Source organism: Pseudoliparis swirei, chromosome 17 (genome assembly GCF_029220125.1).
Source record: "Pseudoliparis swirei isolate HS2019 ecotype Mariana Trench chromosome 17, NWPU_hadal_v1, whole genome shotgun sequence".
NCBI lineage: Eukaryota > Metazoa > Chordata > Actinopteri > Perciformes > Liparidae > Pseudoliparis > Pseudoliparis swirei.
Window position 1 is genome coordinate 20192588 of NC_079404.1, and position 24538 is coordinate 20217125.

The 24538-nt window shown below is 41.0% G+C and overlaps 3 protein-coding genes across 3 annotated transcripts; 1 reads left to right on the plus strand and 2 right to left on the minus strand.

The window, feature by feature from the left end:
* Positions 1-1150: 1150 nt before the first annotated feature.
* LOC130206789 (alpha-2A adrenergic receptor-like) lies at positions 1151-3500 on the minus strand. Its single transcript, XM_056434913.1, has one exon. It carries the CDS (start codon positions 3352-3354, stop codon positions 2188-2190), a length of 1167 nt encoding a protein of 388 aa, XP_056290888.1. The 5' UTR covers positions 3355-3500; the 3' UTR covers positions 1151-2187.
* Positions 3501-5786: 2286 nt separating this feature from the next.
* Positions 5787-10383, plus strand: smndc1 (survival motor neuron domain containing 1). The gene is made up of 6 exons (XM_056434915.1): positions 5787-5896; positions 6269-6388; positions 7344-7486; positions 8519-8680; positions 9868-10021; positions 10134-10383. The coding sequence occupies exons 2-6, from the start codon at positions 6269-6271 to the stop codon at positions 10269-10271; spliced, it is 717 nt and encodes a 238-aa protein (XP_056290890.1). The 5' UTR covers positions 5787-5896; the 3' UTR covers positions 10272-10383.
* A 1546-nt stretch (positions 10384-11929) lies between these two features.
* LOC130206790 (max-interacting protein 1-like) lies at positions 11930-20424 on the minus strand. The gene is made up of 6 exons (XM_056434914.1): positions 20113-20424; positions 18908-19010; positions 18579-18608; positions 16666-16780; positions 14195-14366; positions 11930-13424 (listed from the first exon to the last, which is right to left on the minus strand). Exons 1-6 carry the CDS (start codon positions 20339-20341, stop codon positions 13261-13263), a joined length of 813 nt encoding a protein of 270 aa, XP_056290889.1. The 5' UTR covers positions 20342-20424; the 3' UTR covers positions 11930-13260.
* Positions 20425-24538: the final 4114 nt, after the last annotated feature.

Genomic DNA, 24538 nt, shown 5'->3' on the forward strand with positions numbered 1-24538 from the left:
ACTGTCTTGCATGTTACATAATGTGGATTATTTGAATGTGAATTGCTACTTATGTTAGAATATCCCAACAACAATAAACATATATTTAAGTTGTAACTTTTTTCACCCTTTCAACATCACGATACCCGTTGTCAGCGTCAGTTACAACCTCATATTGATTGAACAACTTTTCCAAAACAGCTCTTTCTTGCATAGCTTCTCAAATACCAATGTTGTCTCATATTTCTCGTGTCAGATTGTTCGTGGGAACTCTAGCAGCAATACCGTGGTCTGTGGTTTGCCATCTGTGGTAAGTATGTTGTATTTTAAGACTCAGAGACATGGTTGAACCCAAACATGTGTACCACAGGAATCTCAAAACACCAGAGTCCCAGAGAGCAAGTCATGGGAATCACTATGTTATTTACGGTCTATACGAGAGGTGGCTGGCAGAAATGTTTGCTAAGTTAACGTAATTATGGACGGTGCATTTACTCTATTTAGATTCACAGACTGATAGGGGTCCAAAAGTATGTTTGTTGAAGGAAAGTGGATATAAAAAGTTCATATCCATAGGGCTGTTAACAGTGTTCTCAAAAGGAAAAGAGATGGGGAATGCTGATACACCACATTTATAAGCTTGTGTGGATATTAATTAACCTTACCGTAACAATGTAAGTTGTCGCAGCCAATCATATCTCCATTGCTGAGTGTTCTTTTGTTTGACTCCAGGGGATGATTTAATGCTGATATGAAGGGCTATATAACTCATGATAAACTCAATCAATATTGTTCTGCCACTTATACCTCCTAGGCATCAAATCCTTGTCATATAGTTATCATGTTCTCGTGCTCGTTATGAGTGAACTAGATCGTTGGTGGTATGGGGATAATGTATTTTAGCTGTCCTCTTGCTATTGAACAAGGATTAGATAGATAGACAGATAGATATATACTTTATTAATCCCCAAGGGGAAATTTGTCGTCACAGTAGCAGCACCAATAAACTAAACACACGAGAAAAAAATATAAAATATGAAATATAAAAAACAGGGATGAAAGATTATATATATGTATATACAATGAAACATATATGTATATACACACACACACAAACAAATATAATACAATGACTGTGCAAAGTATACAAAGTAAAATATAAAATAAAATATATATGTATATATATATACAACACATATGCATACACAAATACAATACAATACTAATGACTGCAGTGTAAAATTAAATTCAATATAAAAATATTAAATATAGACAGAGTGTGCCAAATGCAAAGTGTGTGTATGTGTGTAGTGTAAATAAATGAAATGTGTGAAGTGCAGATCAACATAGTGTAAATATGAAGTTATTATTACAGTTATTGCACTAGGATCTGACAAGAGGTGATAGTTTTCTTCAATTTGGCAATACTGTAACATTTACAATAATCGACGTTCCTAAATGTTTCATTGTTATGTCCAATTACAGAGCAAGAGGGGCATACTTTATGAATAATATTCATCTTTTTGGCATTCCTCCTGCAGGATAATTACTGTCATGAGAACATGATGGAGCTTTCCATCTTAATGAAATCACTGGCCCGTTTGTTTCCAGACTATTTTCCTTATATTTACCTTTCAGTGGATTGCAGTATTTGTAGCAGATGGCACAACCAACCTGAGTATCATGTTTCTTCCTCTAGAATATGGTCTATCAATTGGAAAGGTTGATGAATGAAGTGTTCTAGTCTGTGACTTGAGCCCGAGTGGTCTGCCTTTATGTTACACACATTATTATCATTATTAAATCGATCATTCTTTATAGCCTTTTAAAGTCTAAAGAATCAGTGCACAAGAGAGATGATATCTGATACATTCAACCGCGGTTACAAATGAACACATACGTGTAGAAAATGTATCGTGCATGTTGTCACACATGTGCAATGTGAACTCCCGGGTTGTCACAGTGTAACACCAGCTGTTAAACAAAGTGCACATTAAATCTTTGTCGCGTGATTTAATGTTACAAACATCTACCGATTTGGAAGCACATTCAAATGTTAAAACGCGAAAGCAAAACATGCTACATTTCACATTTTTAAAATATTCTATAAATATCTTTTCATATCGTTTCATGTTATATTTACACAGGAGCCTGTATATTACTGGCCAAAATGTTGCTTTCGAAATGCCGAGATAAAAATCGCATTCGCTAACCCCTTCTGTCCCTTTTGCAAAGGATCTTTTGAAACAACCTCCTGAAGTCGTGATTGAATATCGTGTATATCAAAGGATTTAGTGAACTATTGCAGTAACCAAACCAGAAGAACATTTTGAATAATGTCTCTGGTACACAGCAGGAGTCACACACGGCGGTGAGTGTGTACGTGAAGAAAAAGGGGAACCAGCAAAAAACAAACACTCCCATGACCACAGCCAGAACAAATGTGAAGCGCCTCTCTCTGTACTGCCGTCCTGTCCACTTGCTCACTCTCACGCAGGGCTCTGGCTTTGGAGAGGTTTCTCCAGCCTTCTCCCGGGCCACTTTCGTTGTCTGTACGTCCCTCCTCTTCTTCAGGAAGCAAAGGATGCTTTCATTCCCATCAGACGACGAGGGTTCTTCCTCCACGTCGAGCCCGTCGACATCTCGACCGCCTTTTCTCTCCAGAGGGTCTGAGCCACACTTTGTGTCTTCTGGATTGTGACATCCTCTCTGCCTTTCACCTGGATGGGCTCTTGTTCTTTTCTTGGCGATCTGGTATATTCGAACGTACACCATAATCATGATGAGGCAGGGTGCGAAGAAAGAGGCGGTGCTGGAGAATATGATGTACCATTTCTCCTCGCTGATTTTACATTTAGGGCTGTCTTCTTTGCCCTCGTCCTTTTTCATTGTGATGAGCGGAGGGAATGAAATGATCGCCGCCAGTACCCAAACGATGACGACTGTGCTTTTAATCCTGCGCGGTGTCCTCCTCTGGTTGTACTCGATTGCTTGAGAGACGGACCAGTATCTGTCCAGGCTGATGGCACACAGGTGAACGATGGACGAGGTGCAGAAGAACACATCCAAAGCCAGGTAGATTTCGCACCACACTTTACCAAAGTACCAGTTACCCATCAGTTCATTGGCTAAAGAGAATGGCATCACTGAGGTGGCGACCAGAATGTCTGCACACGCCAAAGAGACTAAGAACAGGTTCTGTGGCGCTCTCAGGGCTCGGCTCGTAGTCACAGCGATGACCACCATTACATTTCCAAACACAGTTAGCAGGATGAGGATGCCCACAAAGACTGTTAAAGGCACAGAGGTCTGCACTGTGTAAAGGTTCCTGTCAGGCAAAGTCTCATTTTCGCCGGTGAAGTTAAGGCAACCCATCAGGATGAGTTGTGGTGTCGATGGCTACGGACAACGAATGCTCTTTTAGGAGATTTGGAAGCTGTGCTTGCCAGCAGTCTATAAATATCATCCATTCAAGAACACGGCATCAGAGAATTGAGTCTTTTCATTTTGCCCACTGGAAGATTTTGTTGAAGAAATTTCTGCTTCTTTCCTCTTTGTCAGTCAGAAAAAGAGACAACAGAGAAAAAATCATGAGAAATGTGTTTGCAGAACAAAAATAGAAAAATATTGAAAGAAATAAAGGGATTGTTCTTTCATTCACAGTTTCCCCACATGAGATTATTTGAAATATGTATATATTCTTTAAACCACAAACATTTTAGGATAGAAACGTTCATAAAATAGACTTACATTGCAGACAGTCCTGGCTCAGAGAGATCTTGTCATCTTCTGACTGAAGTGGAGAGCACGTTGTTTTATAGGCTTGATCTGACGCTGAGGATGTGTGATATTGAATCCTCTTCAGTGAGCTCGGGAATGGGCGGAGTTCATCCCCTGCTGGAGCTTTAAAAGCAATTTTGTGTTGCTCTCCGACCCAATAACCACTGGCTGATTTTGGCATTAACAATATTTTTGATTTATAGATGTAATATCTGTAGTTTATTAAATTAAAGTGGATTAAGAGTACACTCTTATGGAGTAAACTCAATGGTTTTGCAGTTCTGTCTTTATGGGCAAAATCTTTGGATGTATTCTGAAAGAAAAATAGCTTGAACTAAATCCTGAATCAAGAGGATTGAAGCAACTTACTGAGGAGATCAATCACTACTAGTGCAACAGTAAGAGCAGCTTTTTTACTGACATAAAGATTTCATCTAGACATGATTTGCTTTCCCAATAACTAAGTAGAATAAATCAAAAATGAATACACTGAGACATTTTGTGTATTTGATAAGACAAATCTAATTATTATTCTCAGCTACTACGCAAAGTATGACATCTGTAAGCAAGATTTGATTTATTATTTGCAATGCTGTATGTGTGCCAGATGTAAGATAAAGTCATTTTGATTGTGGTAGCTCGTGTTGATTGTGACAAAATGCCTAAAGAAAACAGCAGGAAAGGTAATGCATGCCATTGAGCATGCATTACTAGTTATCTACTTTAGGATTTGTATGCCATTGTATTTATATAGACACAGCAGGACACATGTTTTACTATAATGACTAACATATATTTATTAATTAGGAGTATTAAAAGGGTTTCTATAAAGAGACATATTCAAGTTTTAGTGTTCCGAGGCATCTCTATACCTTACTCATCTGACATCCAGACTAAAGTACAGAGTATGATATGATTTGTTGTGGCTCAGCTTTGCTTCAACATGCGTTGTTTTAAAAGAGAAGCAAAATGATTTATAGAGCAGCGTGATTTATGGCTGTGATTACAAACCTTTTTTTATGATTGCTTGATACACAGCAGGTCCACGTGACTGTCTACTTGTGTATCTATATAATGTATGTATGTATGTATGTATGTATGTGTGTATATGCATATATGCATATATGTATACATGTATATGTATCTATGTATGTGTGTGTATGCATGTAAAAAAGTCAAATTAATATAAATGAGTATAAAGTCAAACAATTTTTTTTTAAACATTACAACTTTTTGCATGCAAAAACATATATATATATATGTGTGTGTATGTATGCATGTATGCATATATATATAGTAGTAGTAGCTTTATTGTCAATTTCTTCACATGTTAAGACATACAAAGGAATCGATAGGACGTTTCCCACTCTCCCACGGTGAAACATATAAAAGTGCACAGGCACAACAGATAAGACAAGACATTTCCTAATACTAAGTAAACATAAAGATTCACGTACAGTTGTTATAAATACTATATATATAAATACTATAAATACATATATATATGTATATATGTGTGTGTATATATATATATATATATATATATATATATATATATATATATGTTTTTGCATGCAGGCATGTATGTATGTATGTATGTATATATTATATAAATATATATATATATATATATATATATATATATATAATTTCCAGAAAATGCCACGTTTTAGAGAATATTCTGGTTCCTGGAGCAGGTCTAATAATAATATATAGATACATTAAGATTGAAGTCAATAAGTAGCGTTTCTCTTCATGTAAATACAGAAACTTCATTTTGACTCCACAGTCAGACTCACAACCGCAACCCGTACGGTATGACTACAGTTACATGAGACACAGCAGAGTCTCCTACGTGCATGTTAATTATAGCTCGTATCTACCAGCATAGGAAAATGAAAAGCCAACTAAAGGGCCTGCGGGTGCACGGTCCGTGCCGCTGGAGACACTAACGAGCCGCTCTCGACTTGACGTGAGTTCACGTGTTATCGCGAGAGCGTCGATCGCGGACTTCCGATTGGATATTTGTGTCCGGCAGGAAAGGTACTGTTGTTCTTTTCAGCAGTCGGTTTGGCAAATAGTCGGAAAGAGATTTGGATGCCTGCTGTGTTTGACGGTGAAGAGCATTTATACCAAGGTACGATTGACAGTTCCCCGCTGTAGTTGATGGCCCTCCGCTGTTTGTTTCTAGCTTTCTAGCTATAATCTCCGTCGACGGAAGAGGCCGAGGGACATAGCTAACAGCTAAGCTAACCTCATAGCGTGAAGCTAATGTTGCATACCGTTATGTCAGGGGTTTTCTTCAACGTTACGTTTCGTGTTCACGGTTTCTCTCACTTTGCGGGCACGTTTTCGCATGCAATGTACTTTACGAGCAGTGCGTGGGCTTCAATTATTGCTAATCTAAGATGTAATATGTTTGACGTTAGCTGCTCGGATGTGCAGCTAAGTGGAGCTGTCGTTAGCCGAGTTTACGAGAAAACGCTCTTCTGTTTTTGTCAACACGCAGATGTCGGAAGACTTGGTGAAACAGTTGAGTAGCTACAAAGCCCAGCTACAGCAAGTAGAAGTTGCTTTATCGACCGACCAAGAAAATGAAGACCTCCTCAAACTCCAGAAAGACTTACAGGTTTGTGTGAATTGGGATTCATTTGAAACGATTTCCATTGAAGATGCGTATTCGTCATTGCTGGATTTGCATAAAAGGACATAAAGAAAATAATACACGTATGATCATTATGTCAATAAAAAATGGGATTAATCAGATTAACAGAGTTCCCATTATTGCATGTATGAAATGTTGATATTGCACAGTAGAGTACATCGATAGTGATGGATGTTATGTACATACAGACACTATTTGTCCATTAAAAACTAAAATGATGGACATTTTTTTTCCTTCATATTTCATGACTTTTCCTAATTTATTGGGGACAACGAGGTAAACACAAAATTCACATGCTGATATGTTTTCAATGTCCTGAACACAACTTGTACGCATCGGTGTTCTTTGGGGTCAATTTGAATTCTGTAAAGAATATAAGAAATATCAACTTTTTTACACACATTGGGTTTGGTTGTGTATCTTTATTTATTTCTTTAAAGGGCTATTTAGGTAGTCAACAAACAAACATAAAGTACCTGACACTTAAACTTGGGAAACAATATTAATTCTAATAATTTTCTGGAGGTTTAAATTGCTGGGGGCAAATTGAACCAGAGGGTAAAAGATGTTAGTACATTTGAAGGTAACAGGAGGGTTGAAGGATAATGTTCTAGAATTGTGAAATACATTCTTACATTTTAAAAATATAGGCAATCATTAATGAGTTTTCAAAGTGTTATGTCAGTATTGATATGATGTATCATGAGCATTTTCCAATTTACCTGTCTAGATTAGCTAATTCTGAATAGTGAGGCATGTTGCAAAGACTTCCCTCAGTGCTTTGTTTAATAATAGCCAAAACACAAATAATATCGCATTCCCAACTATTGCCGTTGTCACTTTTGCAAGCAGACTTTTACAGAGGGGGGGGGGACTTGCCTACACTTCCCGTGACCGTTCGATTGCATTTCTTCTCCAGGAAGTCATTGATTTGACAAAAGACCTCCTGACCTCGCAGCCCACTGAAGGTTCTTCCGGTCCCAACGGCTCATCCGCCGCAGTCGCGAAGCTCGGCTGGAAAGTGGGCGACAGCTGCATGGCTGTTTGGAAACGGGACGGACAGTGAGTATCACCAGCCTCTTCTGATGAAAATAAATAATGCAATTGCATGCCTTCTTGGTGCATCTTAAATAATGCACAAACTGCTCATATGTCATATGTCAGCTTTTCAGAAAGATTGTTTGAGAAATGTACTCGGAACAAATTTTGAAAGCGGGGACCTAAAGTAGAGAACCATTTTGGCTCTCTATGATATGATATATGATAATATACCTTTATTCGTCCCACAGTGGGGACATTTCAAAAATCACAGCAGCGGTGCACATCAGAGCATTAATAAAAATAATTATAAAACACAAAACTAAAAACTAATACTAACTAGAACGGGCACTCGGTAGAGCGCATACCTTCGCATATCACAAGATTGGGCATGAATTCTGATCATTTTGACATTAGTTGCATGCCAATTGGATAGAAATTGACCGTGCTATGGTAAAAAGAAGATTTTGACCTATCCATGACCTTGACCTTTGACCCGATCGATCCCAAAATCTAATCAAATGGTCCCCGGATAATAACCAATCATCCCACCAAATTTCATGCGATTCGGTTTAAAACTTTTTTTGTTATGCGAATAAAACGCATACAAATAAATAAATACACGGCGATCAAAACATAACCTTCCGCATTTTCAATGCAAAGGTAAATATACTACTATTACTATACTATTGTATAGAAGAAGCCTGGATTCATTCCCATGCTGCACATGTTATACATTTGCCCGAGACAACTGGGCCCAGGAGATGCTCTGGAACCAATGATTGTTTACTGAAGAGACTTGCAGCATGTTTTTTGTCCTGCAATACATAACCCAAAAAAGCAGCTGCCGTTTCACGAATGTTTGAATTCAAGAGGAGCACAAGTCGGAAATTAATATACCTGTGCTACATTTTTATCGAAAAGAATATCCAAAAGTAACATATTGCAGAGTTTCATTTGTCATTAGTGTTCTATATTGTTTTAAACATTGCTAATTCGGTAGTGCTGGAGTATTTGGCTCGTACTCACCTGCTTACAGACGTGATTCTTTGACAGGGTGTATGCGGCTGAGATTGAGGAGATAGACCGGGAGAACGGCACCGCAGCCGTGACCTTCGCCGGCTACGGAAACGCTGAAGTGATTCCACTGCAGAACCTCAAAGAGCCGGAGAATGGGAAGCGCTCCAACGACGACGGGAGTCAAAAGCCCAAATCAAAGTATGAACGCGCACCTACACGTACACTGTTGCTGTCGTTCTGCTTCTTAACGTTTTACGGGAAATATATCGGGACTCAAATTGCACTTCACACGTGCCTCCAATTTTTTTAAGAAGTCACGTTTTTTTGTCTCGCGCAGACCGTCGTCAGGGTGGCGTTCAGTAAACACTTCACTGCGCTCCCACACATCACCGTGTGTTGATATGGGTCTGTGTGATGTTCACGATTTAGTTTAGTTTATTTCGATCAGCAAAATATACAAAAATCCAAATTCAACAAAAGAAGAAAGTGGCTGACCGAACGGGTCGAGGCTGAAGCTATCAAGCTTATAAGTGCCCTAACCTATGATTTCACGAAAAAACTTATTTCAGAGAACCATATACATATACCTACATATAGACATATACACATGTACATATACACATGTACATACATAAATATTCACACACATATATACATATACACACACATACATAAACACACACACATAAATACACACATTACATATTTACATAAAACAATAAACAAAACAAAAAACTTGTCCCCATTAACTGTTACTTATGATGCTTCATCAATGCTGTTACGTCTATACTTCGCCAGTCATGTCTTTAAATTTTTTCTTGACTATCACCAGATTTTTACTTTCTTTGATGTCATCAGTTAAAATATTCCACTGTTTCACCCCACAGACAGATGTGCACATGCTTTTTAATGTCGCTGCACAGTAGATGATTGGCAGTTTTTGACTTCATATTGACATTCAAACCAAGCCTGTCGTAAATAAATCCCACGCACATTTTTTATTTGTTGTCCGAAAAAGATATTTTAACAGGAACAATTTTGATTCTGGAAACTTCTTTCACTAAACAGTGCCTCTGTTTTTGTGTTAACTAATTTTCAATATGTGCAGTGTCATTTTCCCACACAAATAAAGACACTGTATCAGCACATACTGAGTGAGGAGACCCCTAGTGTGCCCTCTTTTAGCATATATTTACTTGTATTCAATACTTTAGTTCGTACTATTGCTGCATATATTTTCTTCTTGGTTATTTGTTGCCAATAATGCATTTGTCCTCTAAGTTATACTGAAGGTTGGATTCACTAGTGTTTTTATTTCCTATTCAATATATCTTGTTTGTCATTGTATGTTAATATATGTTTCTCTTCCTTGTCTGTCTGTGAAGAAAAGAGCAGATAGCAGAGCAAAGAGAGTATAAGAAGAAAAAAGCCCAGAAGAAGGTTCTCAGGATGAAGGAACTGGAGCAAGAGAGGGAGGAACAAAAGTCAAAGTGGCAAATGTTCAACAACAAAGCCTACTCGAAGAACAAGAAAGGACAGGTACTAATTTTAAATGTTTTTTGTAGAGGCCTGAATGATTTAAAAATTTAAAAAAATGAGTGTGTGTGTGTGACATTTTAACTATCTTGAAAAAAACTGTTTTTCTCTCTAGGTCAAGAGGAGCATATTTGCGTCTCCAGAAAGCGTCAATGGGAAGGTGGGCGTGGGAACTTGTGGTATTGCAGACAAGCCGATGACCGAGTACAACGACACGTCAAAATACAACGTCAGACATCTAATGCCACAGTGACCTGATCTCTTCCGTGTATAATAATCCACTGTGTACGAGCTGTATCGGTGCATTTCCATTGTGTTTCTACAAAAATGTATGTTTCCCCAAGTAAAGAATGGAATTGCTTGTGCGCCATTGTTTGGAATATTGATGTAGTTTTCTTATATACCGTGTAGGTACAACAACAAAGGAATTCAAGCGGGGGTTAGAACAAGGTCACCGGTTACGCAAGAGCAGGCTGCGGTGTTGTAGGAAAGCCGTAGCGTTTGAAGGGTGTCCAGATTCCTCAGAGGTCGAATTGTGTAATACCTGCGAAGAGGAGTCTAAATATACACCGGCAGATTTTGGTTTGTAAATTTGAAGTTTGTTTTTAACGACGGGCCCATTGTTGGGGTCTGAATGTCAATATGGTGTATATTTGACATGGCTGAATTTACGTTTTAATGTGTATATAACAGTGAAATAAACATTGTTTTGTTTTCATTTTTGGAGATCAATGCTTCCACCTCATTTTGACCGTTTCTACATCATCATTGTATTGCTGCACTGTAGGTGGCAGTAAAGACTCGTAGCATTATTAACCCTCCTGTTACCTTCAAATGGACTAACATCGTTTACCCTTTTTGAGCACAGCAATTAAAACCTCCAGAAAATGATTAGAATTAATATTGTTTCCCAAGTGTAAGTGTGAGGTTCGTTATGTTTGTTTGTTGACTACCTAAATAGCCCTTTTAAATAAATAAAAAATGTTGATAGTCTTATGTTTTACACAGTGAAAAACAGCCTGGGGTCAAATTGACCCCAAAGAACACCGATGCGTACAAGTTGCGTTCAGGACATTGAAAACATCATGTGAATTTTATGTTTTCCCAGTTGTCCTCAAATAATTAGGAAAAGTCATGAAATATGAAGCAAAAAAAAGTATGCCAAATGTTGAATGGGGTCAAATTGACCCCAAAGGTCACAGGAAGGTTAATGACGTGTAGCATTTTGCAACCGTTGATGCAACTTCTCCATACATGTCTCGAGAGTCTGCACGTCGTGAGCTCAGAAGTCTTCATGAACAGTGTTGGCTCCAGACGTGATCAATGTCTCCGATCCGTGCCAGTCTCAGACGAGACACCCGAGTTGAACATTCGAGTATTAGTGGGCGTAATGAGAAACAAAGACATTGTTTATGTTTGGCCGGTAGAGGTTTATTAAGATTCCAGGGACAGTTATTGGGAACTGTAAGACTGACTAGCAGGGGACCAGCAGCATGTTTTGCAGAAAAGTCACCTTGGATTGCTGATTAACACACGAGAAAACATTCTGGGGTGTGCTTCAATGTACTTCCTGAACACAAGTCTCCTTCATAGTGCATTTAATAGATTCCCAAACAGGTTGGGGGGGAGGACCTGTAACGAGGAACGTTGTGCAAGAGACATACCCATGTTAAGACACAATTTGGTGGCGATCTCCTTTGAACTTGGACCAAAACAATGCATTTGAATGGTCGTATTGAAATGTCTTATTTGGTTTCATGGACTCTTTAACAGGTCAGCAGTGCAATTCTGTGTCCAAAATACATATCGTTAGTAATGGGAAGTCTCCAAATGTCGAGGATTTGAACTTGTCCTTTTTATGCTACGGTACATAAATGATACAGCGTTAAACATTGAAGTATAAATCAAAAATGAGTATTCTGTAGCGTTTATGTTCATGCTACAGACATTTAAGACGTGTCAATCCAAAGCACATTACAATATGATAGCTACATTCGATACACATGCACCATAGCTTCTTTTTTTCTTCTTTTTGTAATCGATTACAATCGGGTTTTTTCCTACTAAGTATGAAAATTGATGCTACTAGTTGGGCAAGTGTTTAACTAGCAAACTGCAATTTGGCGTCGGACGGACAGAAAAGTGTGTTAAACACAGCCAGCATGACAGTTGTGATGGAAGTAGATGCTTTATCGCTGACAAGCACGGGATAGTATTACTGTCCAAATCAAATGGAATCCGCCCACTATTGTCAAGATATCATTCTTAAAAAAAAGACTGAAGCGATACATTAAAACCTTCAGCGCTGCAAATGCGTCAAATTGGGCTTCAATTTCTCGTCAAGTAACTATTTTTTTTAAACGACGTGAAGAAAACTAACAGCGGAGTTTTTTTCTTTTTCTTCTTCTTTCTTTTTTAAACCATCACCAAATACCTAGCGACAGAAAAAATGAAATATACCAAAAATAAATACTATATGCAAAATAAATTAGAATAACAAGGGTGGACTGCGCACCACCGGTTTGGATACAACGGTCGTTCAGTCGAGAGAAGGGACGCCACGCGGACCGGCGATGGGTGTGAGTCTTAAAGCGGAGCGTCGAGGAGTGTAATAAACATGTTGGAATGCAGACACTGCAGCCGTTTCCACTGGCTTGCACACTGTCGAGAAGTGCCATCTGGATATATCATCCAGAGAAAAAGGGCAACGTTATTACAAGGCAAATGGAGCGAACATTCACAATGGTGAGCTTCTAGCTGGTATTGCGTTTTTTAGTGGTTGTTTTTAGTTGTTTTTTTGTGCTGGTTTTTAGGAGGATGAACTTGACTAAAGGTAGAGTTCCCGCTTCAGTGTTGGACACTGGTGCGTGGGTCCTCTCCAGGGTCAGTATTGAGTGCAGGTGTGGTTGAGTCAAGCTGATAATGGGATATTCAGGTAATTGGTTAAGTCAACTCTGGAAAATGAAGAAACTGCGTATTGACGGAGAAGTTAACTTTGGAGGCTTTTGTGTACAAAATGTTTCAGACTGAAGCCCCTTTTTTGGAAGGAGAGTGTTGAACTTAAGGCTGGTTCTCAGGAGGGGGGGAGTAGACATTTCACTTGTCAGGTAAAGGTGGGATCGAGGCTTGTTCTTCTTATGGAGACAGTTGACCCTGAACTGCGGAGGGAGGACGGAGCTGCCGGCTGGTACTGGTGAGAGCCACGAAGGCCCGCAGCCCGGGTAAACGTATCGGCTGGTGCTTCAAGCAGAGAAGGCCAGTTTGAGGCTGCATGTGGAGTAGCCCTCGTCGCTGGCGGAGCTCTGCCGGCTGCTGTGGTCATCCAGGTCACTCGCACCACTGGTGCTCACGCTGTCCATTTCTCCATGGGAGAACTCAGTGCTTTCGACATCAACTTCGATCTCCTCTGCACAACAAAAGAAAAACGCTGATTAATACAGATTACTTTTCGGAGTCATGCCAGTCCAAATACGTGAAATTGTGCTCGCCTTAGTGTCAGGGTTCTTATACATCTTGACCAATGGATTTTCCAGGACTTTTACAGGACTTTAACCCTCCTGCCGCCTTCGGGTCAATTTGACCCGATTCAATGTTTAATGTCTGTGTTCTTTCGGTAGTCAACAAACAAACAAAAAGTACCTCACACTTAAACTTGGAAAACAATATTAATTCTAATAATTTTCTGGAGATTTTAATAGCTGGGGTCATATTGACCCCAAGGGTAAAATATGTCAGTAAATATAAAGGTAACAGGAGGGTTAAACATTGAATCGGGTCAAAATGACCCGAAGGCAACAGGAGGGTTAAACCAAATTTCCATGACCAAACTGAAATCTCGGTATGAACATGAAAAATTTAGAAAATTTAACGTATTGAGAGCGCACGCCGGCTTACATTTTGAGCGTCTTTCTTTAAAAAACATTAATTATTTCAAACTCCATGAACTCAAACTCAAATGAACACGTGATTATCACAAATTTCCATGACTTTTCTAAAACTTTGAAGATTTAAGCTTTTTCCCATGACTTTTCCAGGCCTGGAAATGACCATTTTAAAAATGCCATGACTTCTCCAGGTTTTCCATGACCGTACGAACCCCGAGTGTGTATGGTGACACGGCCCAATGACGCTGCTAAATTTGCCCTTGGGGGCGAACGCTCCGATTGGGACACTGACCTCTGTCAGACTCGGAGTGGTCAGAGTCCATGTGGGAGCCCTGGCTGTCCGTACGGACCCGGTCCCGGTCTCCATGAGTCTGCAGCTGGGAGAGCTGCCTCTGCAGATGCCTCTGCTCCCTCTCTAAGGTCTCCAGCTGGTGCAGACTCCTCCGGTCCATCTCTTCAAGTTTCTAAATATGAGAGAGATGCAGAAGAGTTAATTGTGTTGTTGCGTCACGATGATCTAGAAGATCGGCGTGCGCGGATCCCGAGTGCCTCGTTTGGCGTTCACATGAATGACGCAGCGTTGACTCCAGCTCTGGAGATGTTCCTCGTGATTAACACTCTACATGCATGAGAGGATGGCGAAACTTGTCTTGTGTGCAGTGGAGCGATGTTAATATGCGCGTCGTCGAATGTGATGCCCCGCGTGCGTTCTAATGAAATATTCAACACAAGGACCGCAAGTTGCCGGTTGGATTCCAGAGGAGTAGCTGGCGTCATGTGTGCGGTGGATATAAGTGACATGTGACTGTTGCTTCATGGGTATACAAATGAAAATGAAGGTCGTTTTGGAAGGATCATTCATTATTTGCCTTCGCAGCTCGAAGTCATTTGTTCAAGATGGATTTTGGTTAATTTCAAACAGCACACATAATCGGTTTACATGAATAATGTCTAACAAGCTCACAAATAAAGTCCTCAAGAGGCACTTTGAACATCTGTAATCCAATCACTTGACTTCACACCACACCCGATCGTGCAAATAAATATATTTAAAAAACAGATGTGTGCTGCAATAGTTGCATATTTTATAAGTACCGACATTTATATGCAAGCCAGTTGTTGAGCGAGATTAACTGCAGCTGAAAAAGAAGAAAAAACGTAAACCTCTGTTCTGGCATTTGTTCAGTGAGATTTACCAACACAAATAATCATTGATTACAAGTTGACAAATGATGTTTGTGGAATGAATACCGATTTGGGATGTTTTGATGGAATTTAGGGAGTTTCATGCGGCTTTGGCCCCGCCCCCTTTTACTCTCACAGCCTCTGGTTACCAAAAATACAACACGGCCCCATTAAGGGTGGGGGGGGGGGGGGCACATTTCCTGGACTTTAAAGCAGGCAAGTCCAAAGTCAATAGTTGACATCACACACTGTAGGTACTGTATCCATTACCTCCCGCCGCTGTCATAAACTCCCACACACTGTTGCCAGGTTTTGCTTTCATATTGCAGCCATCAATCATCCCTCAAAGAGGCTTGACCGCCGCTGGAGCCGAATCTGGCCGAGACCGAAGCCATCAAGAGAGGCAAAGTGTCGTCTCGGATGCTCCGCGGCTGCTGGGCCATCGGCGCAGTCTAGACAACGTCCGTGGCCCGTTCAGGCAGGCGGCTCCAACACGAGGATTGATCTGGTGCTCTGAAGGTTTAATCACGTCTGTGCACTATTCACATCCTCCTGTCGTGTGAAAGACAATCTGGCCGAACACTCGATAAGGCTCGAACGAGTCCGTCGCTGAGGCCGTGGCGTCTTCAAGGGAAGCTCCTCTCGTGGTTCGGACTGGACGGAATTGCCTGGAGGTACATAGTCAAACCCATATCTCATTTAACCATGTGACTAGCACCAATATTGTGTCCGTTTACCATTAGTTTTGTGTGTGCTGCCTTAAAACTTTATAGAAGACACTTAAAGCACCATAATGGAGTTTTTCCCCTTTAGCGCCCCCTTCAGTTTTGGAGGTATTTAACGTTTACTTCAGTGTCGTAAATACCCAGTTACGATAGATGCAGCCTCGCATACACTTGTATTGATGACCAGACGAAGTCAGAAACCAAGAAATGATGTCAACCGATAAGGTAAGAATATTCAAAGATTTTACATAAATATGACTGCATAGTTTTATTCATTGTGATATCGGAGATGAATGCTAACATAAGCAAAAGAATGACAACATTTAGTATAGATGAAATACCGATCGCGTTTTCAGCCTATATACGTTGTTTTCTAAATGTTTGAATGTGGAGTACGTGTGATGGAATACAATATTGTTGACGACACCAAAAAGCTACATATTCATAATTTACATTGGAACGTGTAATTGATTACAAGACTTCGCTTGCTTCGCCCTTATACTGTAGCTGCGAGCGTGGAGTGGCACTATATGACATTGCGTAATCACTGCCAGAAAGCAGGTGGAAGTCCATCCGCCCCGGATCGGGCGGCCCCAGAATCCTACATAGCGGAGTTATTTCCCCACAGACCCCCGATGGCAATGGCGGAGGCGCAAATCGCCATATTAAAAGTCATTGTAGCGGCACCATTTTTTTCAAGCTGTTATTTTAAGGTACAATTGTTGCATAATGTTACTTTAACTGAGCCAAAAAGATAAAAGAAGAGGTGGGAAATGTTCTGTGTCTGTTGAACGAATGCACCTAGAAATGTGTACAGATTTCAGCCCTCAGCAACACGACAGGGCTACCACACCTTGATGTGTGCTTTGGCCTTGTTCAGCAGTCCCAGCGTGGTGTGCCGACTGCTTTCGGGTCCCAGAGGGATGAGGGACTTCAACCTCTCCAAACACAGGCGGAGATGTGCTCGTCTGCGGGAGGAGACGTCATCATGTCATTTCTCTTCCTTTCGCGGCGTAATGTGCATTATAAAACCATCAGTCATGACAAAAAAGATAAATTTCCAGACTAATGTGTAATCGTCCTCTGCACTGATTGCGATTCAGTCCGATGATAACATTTCCTACCCTGTCCAATGTGATTACAGGAACAGTTAAGGCAAACCACGATGCGATCGGTCTTGATCAATTCTAATTCTGATGGGCTAGCATTAATCCGTGTGCGATGAGCAATGTAACCGACAAGATATATTTAGGGTGCTCGATTCATCCGTTTATCCATTTTGCTAATCAGCCACGCCATCGGACTCTTTTGCAATTCCGTATGGATCTGTCTGGCCCCAGATTTAAAAGCTGCTGAGGTCAGCTCGGCCCGTTTCTGATCCACCGAGGCCTCTGGGCCGGCGGTTGCAGACCAAACGCAGACACTGGCAGAGGACACTCGCTCCTCTTTCAAATAATGTCGTCGAATGTAGGTCAAGTTGCGTTGTCAGGCCCTTCTCTCTGCATCGGCCACCATTTTGTGATATGAAATAGCACCATTGTAAAAATAAGCCCGGCTCTCGAAGATGCTCTCAGCGCATCACACTGAGTGCATCCGTCAAACCAATATTTTCCCACACACACACGGCGTGCTTTTGAGGATTAACTGAGCATTTAATTTTTTAGGACAAATGAGTCCTGCCTTATCCTGTATTCGTAGCGTTGCAAGCTGCTGTTAAATCTGCAGCCGAGACTCTCAGGAAGGAGCCCCGTTGTCTGGAAGCAGATGTTTCCCCTTTGCTGACTGGGGGAAACGTCTGCATGTCCTCCATGAGCGGCGCTGCTCCTGAGGCTGCACTACGCATGCTTTTTTATTTATTCGCCTCACAAAACGCACACTGCCACGATACACACAAGGTGGATTTCCAAGTTGTTGTTATTGAAGATTTTTTTTATTTTTATAATGTCCTGTGATGATTTATGGGCCTGCAGTGCATTTCATTGCCTTCGCATTGAAAATGCGGAAGGTTATGTTTTATCGCCGCGTATTTGTATGCGTGCGTGTTATTCGCATAAGTCAAAAAGTATTAAACCGAATCGCATGAAATTTGGTGGGATGATTGGTTATTATCCGGGGACCATTTGATTAGATTCTGGGATCGATCGGGTCAAAGGTCAAGGTCATGAAAAGGTCAAACTCTTCTTGAATCGCATGAAATTTGGTGGGATGATTGGTTATTATCGGGGGACCATTTGATTAGATTTGGGGATCGATCGGGTCAAAGGTCAAGGTCATGAAAAGGTCAACATCTTCTTTTTACCATAGCGTGGTCAATTTGTATCCAATTGGCATGCAACTAATGCCAAAATGTTAATAATTCAACGCCCAATCTTGTGATATGCAAAGGTATGCGCTCTGCAGAGTGCCCGTTCTAGTTTTTAGATGGTATGCATCAAGATATGCAAACATGGCAGAGTGGAGAACGCTTGTGGTTTATCAGCTTGAAGCTCCATTTTGAGACAGCTGGCTCTGGAGTAGACACTCTGTGAGGCTCATTTACTACAGGAGTTCAGATGCTTCAGTCTTTCTCTGTGTGGCGTTTGCACGTCACTTGTTGTTATGCATGTATAACAATAGTTAATTGAAGTAAGATAACAATGAAAATGCAAGATAACCGCCTCGTCTCAATATTTCCCTATTTTTATTTTGTTCCTGTTTAAGTACAGTACTTCAGTACTTTTCTCATGAACATGCATACAACTACCTCTTGAATTTTGTTGTACTCACCTATTTTTTTCCAGTTCATTGTGTGCTGACCTGTTGAAATCATAAATATATAAACACAACTGTTATGCATGCCTTAATGATGCAAAATACTTTACAATATATATATGTACACACCAAATCCAAAACAAATGCTGTAATGGTGCCGTAATCATTCGATAACATCATGCTTATAAATAATCATATGAAGTAAATAATGATTTCACTATTGTTTATCAGGAAGTATTTTTAAGGCATTTTGTCATCCACACATGAATGAAGAACAACATAACATTTTCTATACGTACTACTTATGACTTAATTCAAGCACCTTTTGCAAGACAATGACCTACCTATTGTTAATATTGTCCAACTTCCTATTCTTGAATTTATGTTGTTTCTGATGGTGTGCAGTCTGGGTGTCAGGGGACGTCGAAGCATACCCATGCTCACATTCTGGGAATGAGAAAAATCGAGGGGATTAAAAATAGCACATCAGTTTCTACAAATGTGCGACAAGCAAAAGGCTTCACGAGGGCTGAGACCGGCATGATGGACGTGACCTTATTTGACCTGAATTCCCAAATTACATTTAAATGTATGGCTCGTGGCAACTCGCCCCTGGAAGTAAACTAAACATAATGAAATAGGAAGACAACCCTTCTTAGAAAATGTTAATATACATGCATGTATTGTGTGTTTTTTAACACACACACACAGACATACACACGCACACACACACTTCTAGTCTAGGGTTGCTTATAAACGCCTACACTTCCCATGAGCCCACCGTCCCAGTAACACGCGACGCCCGACTTGAACCTGCGTGTGATTGGCTGTCTCCTGTGACTCCAGCTCTGGGAACATGCGTGTCGACCAATGAAAACTTTACAATTTGTTCCATGTGGAAACCATGTGAACAACACACACAAGGAAGCAGCAGCTGCTTCTGCAAATGAGAGGTGGGCTTTGAATTGAAAATGTTAGGAGGAAATAAACTCTAAATCGCAGTTATACCCGCACGAGGGTCGTCGAATGGGATATTATGTTGAAGAGAATGTGATATTTAATTAGCAAGCGTGAAAGGTTTAAAGATACAATAGGAAATCGGAAGTCTCAAACATCAAAATTATCTAGGCAACATGAAACAACCTAGGGGCACTATATGCAAACCACATTTTTTGTATACGTATATAATAAATGAACCGTGCTTACTCAGCGAAGGCTTCCATGGTCGGCAAAAACAAATTAATAAAAACATGTTAATGGTGGCAGAAGATACTTTTAGCTCAAGCCTATTATTGCGATATAATAAGTCTGGCGATCCAATTAATTTCCGAATTTAAAAAAAATGTAGACCACCACCTGATTTCCTTTCACTTGGTGATAAACTCTAAGAGTAAGGTCGATTAAAGTCCAGTTTTCCCCGGAGCAGGTGAACTATCCCTGGCCGCTGCCGGGGCCAGCTCATCTGTCCGCTGCGCGTCTTTTGTCGCCTTCGCCTCTATTGTTGTCTGCTCGGCGCGTTACGCGTTAATAATATCCCGTGTTTACTTACTTCCGTTGCTCTTCTCGACATTTTCTATGTAAGTTGCGGCGTCGAGCAGCACTTGCACGTTCTTCATGAAAGTGCCGATTTGGTCCATTGCGGAACATTTGGAGTATAAAACGTCGCTGAGAGAATAGTCGGCCAATTCTCCGAAATCTTGCTGGTCCGTGAACGCGTCAGACTCCGACGGAGCCTCTTCGGGTTTCCGCTCGCTGTGCTGTCGCATGTACTTTACCATTTTTTACTTTCGGATTGTTTTCTTCTTCTTCTGTGGGGGGGTGGGGGCTTTGACAAATAGACGGCGGTGGAATTGCACTCCTTGTCCCGTCTGTGCACCGAGCCGATGACTGAAATGAACTCGGCTCGATGGAATTGCAGTCCTTAGCCTCAGCCACTTGCCCTACTTGGTGGATAATCCCTCCCACTAACGCATGCACATTGCATTCATTGTCAACCTTGCCATAATAAATCCTCATTATCAACACTGCAAGAGAGGAATAAATAGCTCACGCGATGCCTGCTTTTCTTTTGCAACTTGTAAATAATGATGACCCGTGAACAGACTTCATAAACCTGGATATTGGAGACATAGGGGGAAGGGTGTGTGTCTCATGTGGCAGCTACTCTTAAATTGGTTTGATATGCAAAGTTCATATTGACATGTCAGAGTTAGTTTGAGGTTATTTGATTGAGATAATTTAGGTGTTTTCCCCTATACTTCCTTGTTTTCCCCTTTCTTCTCCAGGTGTGTTGTATAATTCTCCAGAACTAAATCAATCTAAGATCACAATGAGATAACAAGAACAAAATAAACCAATGAGATTATGGTTAATGTCACATTAAGCCATCTGCTGGGGCTGCTTCAGTTCAACAGAATGTCCCTGGGAGTGAAAGTAACCTTGATCTTTAAAGTTTCCTCAGATTACATTAGAATGGGGTTTACTTCTTGCTTTCCTACTTCTGTTGTCCCTTGTGACTGATTAAGAAGTCATTCTTCTCCCCCACACACCACGAGGGACGGAGGAGGAGAGAGGGGAAAGGGCCTGTCTTTACGAGGCTAGCCATGCGTGCAGGGTTGTGTTGTGCCTCTGAGACAATGGGTGCAGATGGCTGGCCCGCTGCAGATGTGGCCCGGCGCCTCAGAGAGAGAGAGAGAGAGAGAGAGAGAGCACACCCTCCCATGGAGTTTATTTCAGCTGCCTGGCAAGGCCTGCTACTACATACACCAGGCCTATTCAACTAGCGGCCCGCGGGCCGGATACGGCCCGTTTGAGTTTAACTCCGGCCCGCAAGACTGCCTGTAAATCTGTATAGCTTGGTAAGAAAAAATAAAACTGACGGACACGCCTCTTTTATACATTGAGACATCTAACCCAGAGCCATTGAGTATCACTGTTGCCTCAACCAAACCTGTATGGTTACATCTTTATGTTACGCACCCGTGTTGGTTGCCGGTGTTACACCCCTACTGGTTTTCAGACCTACTGGTTTCCCTGCGCGTGCGTGCGTTGTGTTCTCTTCACGTCTGCAGCGGGGCTCTGTCTCGCGCACCAGATTTGTCACACATTCACAAACATATTGCTGGAGATCTTCAAGCCTCCGTTCATATCCATGTCGGCGGTTACGATTGTATAAGTGAGCAGTGCATCACAGCCACGGAGGAAGAAATAAATTTTCGAAAAAATTAAAATAAAAAGATCGCCCGACCTGGTTTCGATCCCTTTCACGCAAAAGGAGTCTGCACTCAAAGACATGCAGTCTGTGCGCTGCACCACCAGATATTAATGTCATTCCAAGTAATTTATATATTGATCCATTAAGTCACATTTCTTATGTTTTCATGGGAACAGTTTGGTTTGGGATCTGAAACAACTGGTTGCCTTGAGCGGATATTTACACTTTGAAACATGTTTATAGTGATGCTTGTTCGCAACACTTTTGCCACACAATACCGACGCATTTTCGTGTGTGACTGTTTACCTGTGGAAATATACATTTCTGTTTTTAATTTTGAGCCATTATTTGATCAATATTCTGTGCGGCCCTCACACCCCCGGTGATTTTCTTATTCGGCCCACTTGCTACTGAAGTTGAATAGCCCTGACATACACTACCGTTCAAAAGTTTGGGATCACTTAGAAATGACTTTATTTTTCAAAGAAAAGCACTGTTTTTTCAATAAAGATAACATTAAATTAATCAGAAATACACTCTCGACATTGTTAATGTGGTAAATGACTATTCTAGGTGGAAACGTCTGGTTTCTAATGAAATGTCTCCAGAGGTGTATAGAGGCCCATTTCCATCAACTATCACTCCAGTGTTCTAATGGTACATTGTGTTTGCTAATCGCCTTAGAAGACTAATGTCTGATAAGAAAACCCGTGCAATTATGTTAGCACAGCTGAAAACAGTTATGCTGGTGATATAAGCGATACAACTGGCCTTCCTTTGAGCTTGAAGTTTGTAGAACAAAATTAATAATTCAAATATTAATCATTATTTCTAACCTTGTCAATGTCTTGACTATATTTTATATTCATTTGATAAATAAAAGTGTGATTTTTCATGGAAGACACGAAATTGTCTGGGTGATCCCAAACTTTTGAACGGTAGTGTACATCTGAACACTGGAACAGAGACACACTCTTTAGTGGCAAAAAAAACAACAACAAAAAACAGGACCAATTTGTGGAAAGATGCAATCGTCTTATAAAATCCCAACAAATAGAGGCCTGTTTTTGGAATACTCCTCCCCCGTTTGATTAAGGCCGCATAACCCCAATGCAAATTGTATCTGGCTGCTACCCACGTGTTAAAAAGGACAGATAAAAAAAGAGCCCTGGCCATTTCCAGCAGGAACAGGCCCGTCCGAGCTGTGAGGCTCGCGCGCACGCTTGTGACCGACTGTGCGAGCCGCACGGCGATAGCGGGCGGCAGCGTGGAAAGCTGACCCGCTTGCAGGTCGGTGTAGAATGTGACCCCAACTGGAGTAATCTGAAAAGCCTGAGGATTACACCATTTGCTCTGTCACAGAGGAGGCAAAGTCACACGGCGCTGGCGTGTGTGTGTGTGTGTGTGTTTATGAAAGAATGTGACAAACATCCACACCGGTCTCACATGGTGCGGACAGCACAAGGCCTTCGGGATGTTGTCGAAAGGGAAAATGAATTCATCTGAACGAAGAGCCGTCGATCTATTTATTGACCCGAGGCGTTCGTCTCGCATGCTGGTGGTCTACGAGAGGACGGGCTCAGGTGAAGCCCCGTTGTTTTAACCCTCCTGTTACCTTAGGGTCAATTTGACCCCATTCAATGTTTAACCCTCCTGTTACCTTTATATTTACCTTCGCATTGAAAATGCGGAAGGTTATGTTTTGATCGCCGTGTATTTATTTATTTGTATGCGTGTTATTCGCAAAACTCAAAAAGTATTGAACCGAATCGCATGAAATTTGGTGGGATGATTGGTTATTATCCGGGGACCATTTGATTAGATTTTGGGATCAATTGGGTCAAAGGTCAAGGTCATGGAAAGGTCAACATCTTTTTTTTTACCATAGCACGATACATTTTTGTCCAATTGGCATGCAACTAATGCCAAGATGTTCATAATTCAATGCCCAATCTTGTCATATGCGAAGGTATGCGCTCTACCGAGTGCCCGTTCTAGTTACTGACATATTTTACCCTCGGGGTCAATTTGACCCCAGCAATTAAAACCTCCAGAAAATTATAAGAATATTGTTTTCCAAGTTTAAGTGTGAGGTACTTTATGTTTGTTTGTTTGACCTAAATAGCCCTTTAAATATATAAAAAAGTTGATATTTCTTATATGTTTGACACAGTGAAAAACAGCCTGGGGTAAAATTGACCCCAAAGAACACCGACGTTAAACATTGAATGGGGTCAAATTGACCCTAAAGGTAACAGGAGGGTTAAAACAACAGCCTGCCCTTTGCCCCGAGGTCACAGCAGGACGCCCCAGCAGGCCAGACGGGCGTCACCTGCTCCATCCTCTCCTTAGCGCCGTCAGGACACGGAGGAGCTCAGTGCTAAACTTTGTCATCCACATGGAAACGGGCTGTACAGATAACAAGTGTGGAGCCCGTCAGTGGTCATTCCATTTACATGAGAAAAAGGATGGAGTATTCCTAAGAAAAATATATATTTAATATTAACCACCAGACTTTTTGTGAGCCTAATATAATTTGAATAGGCTGTAATCCTGTAAATGTCCCCACTGCTGGATTAATAAAGGATCATCTTGTGTCTTACTTTGAAATGTTATTGTCTAAATGTGTTCATTTTTATGTCCAATTAAATGCACTTCTTCTTGACCTGATCTTATTGTCGTCTGCAAGTCATCTTCTAGGAGTGTGTGTGTGTGTGTCGGGGGAGGGGGTGTAGGTATAGCCCCTGTCACTCCCCCAACA

What these genes read in the sequence shown, in the direction of transcription:
- LOC130206789 (XM_056434913.1), bottom strand. Translation starts at nt 3,354, where the DNA reads ATGGGTTGCCTTAACTTCACCGGCGAAAATGAGACTTTGCCTGACAGG.
- LOC130206790 (XM_056434914.1), bottom strand. Translation starts at nt 20,341, where the DNA reads ATGGTAAAGTACATGCGACAGCACAGCGAGCGGAAACCCGAAGAGGCT. An exon ending in TGTCGAGAAGAGCAACGGAA is followed by an intron (nt 19,011 to 20,112) that starts GTAAGTAAACAC and finishes TCTCATTCCCAG; the next exon opens with AATGTGAGCATGGGTATGCT. An exon ending in TTGGACAATATTAACAATAG is followed by an intron (nt 18,609 to 18,907) that starts GTAGGTCATTGT and finishes TGATTTCAACAG; the next exon opens with GTCAGCACACAATGAACTGG.
- smndc1 (XM_056434915.1), top strand. Translation starts at nt 6,269, where the DNA reads ATGTCGGAAGACTTGGTGAAACAGTTGAGTAGCTACAAAGCCCAGCTA. An exon ending in AACTCCAGAAAGACTTACAG is followed by an intron (nt 6,389 to 7,343) that starts GTTTGTGTGAAT and finishes TTTCTTCTCCAG; the next exon opens with GAAGTCATTGATTTGACAAA. An exon ending in CGAAGAACAAGAAAGGACAG is followed by an intron (nt 10,022 to 10,133) that starts GTACTAATTTTA and finishes TTTTCTCTCTAG; the next exon opens with GTCAAGAGGAGCATATTTGC.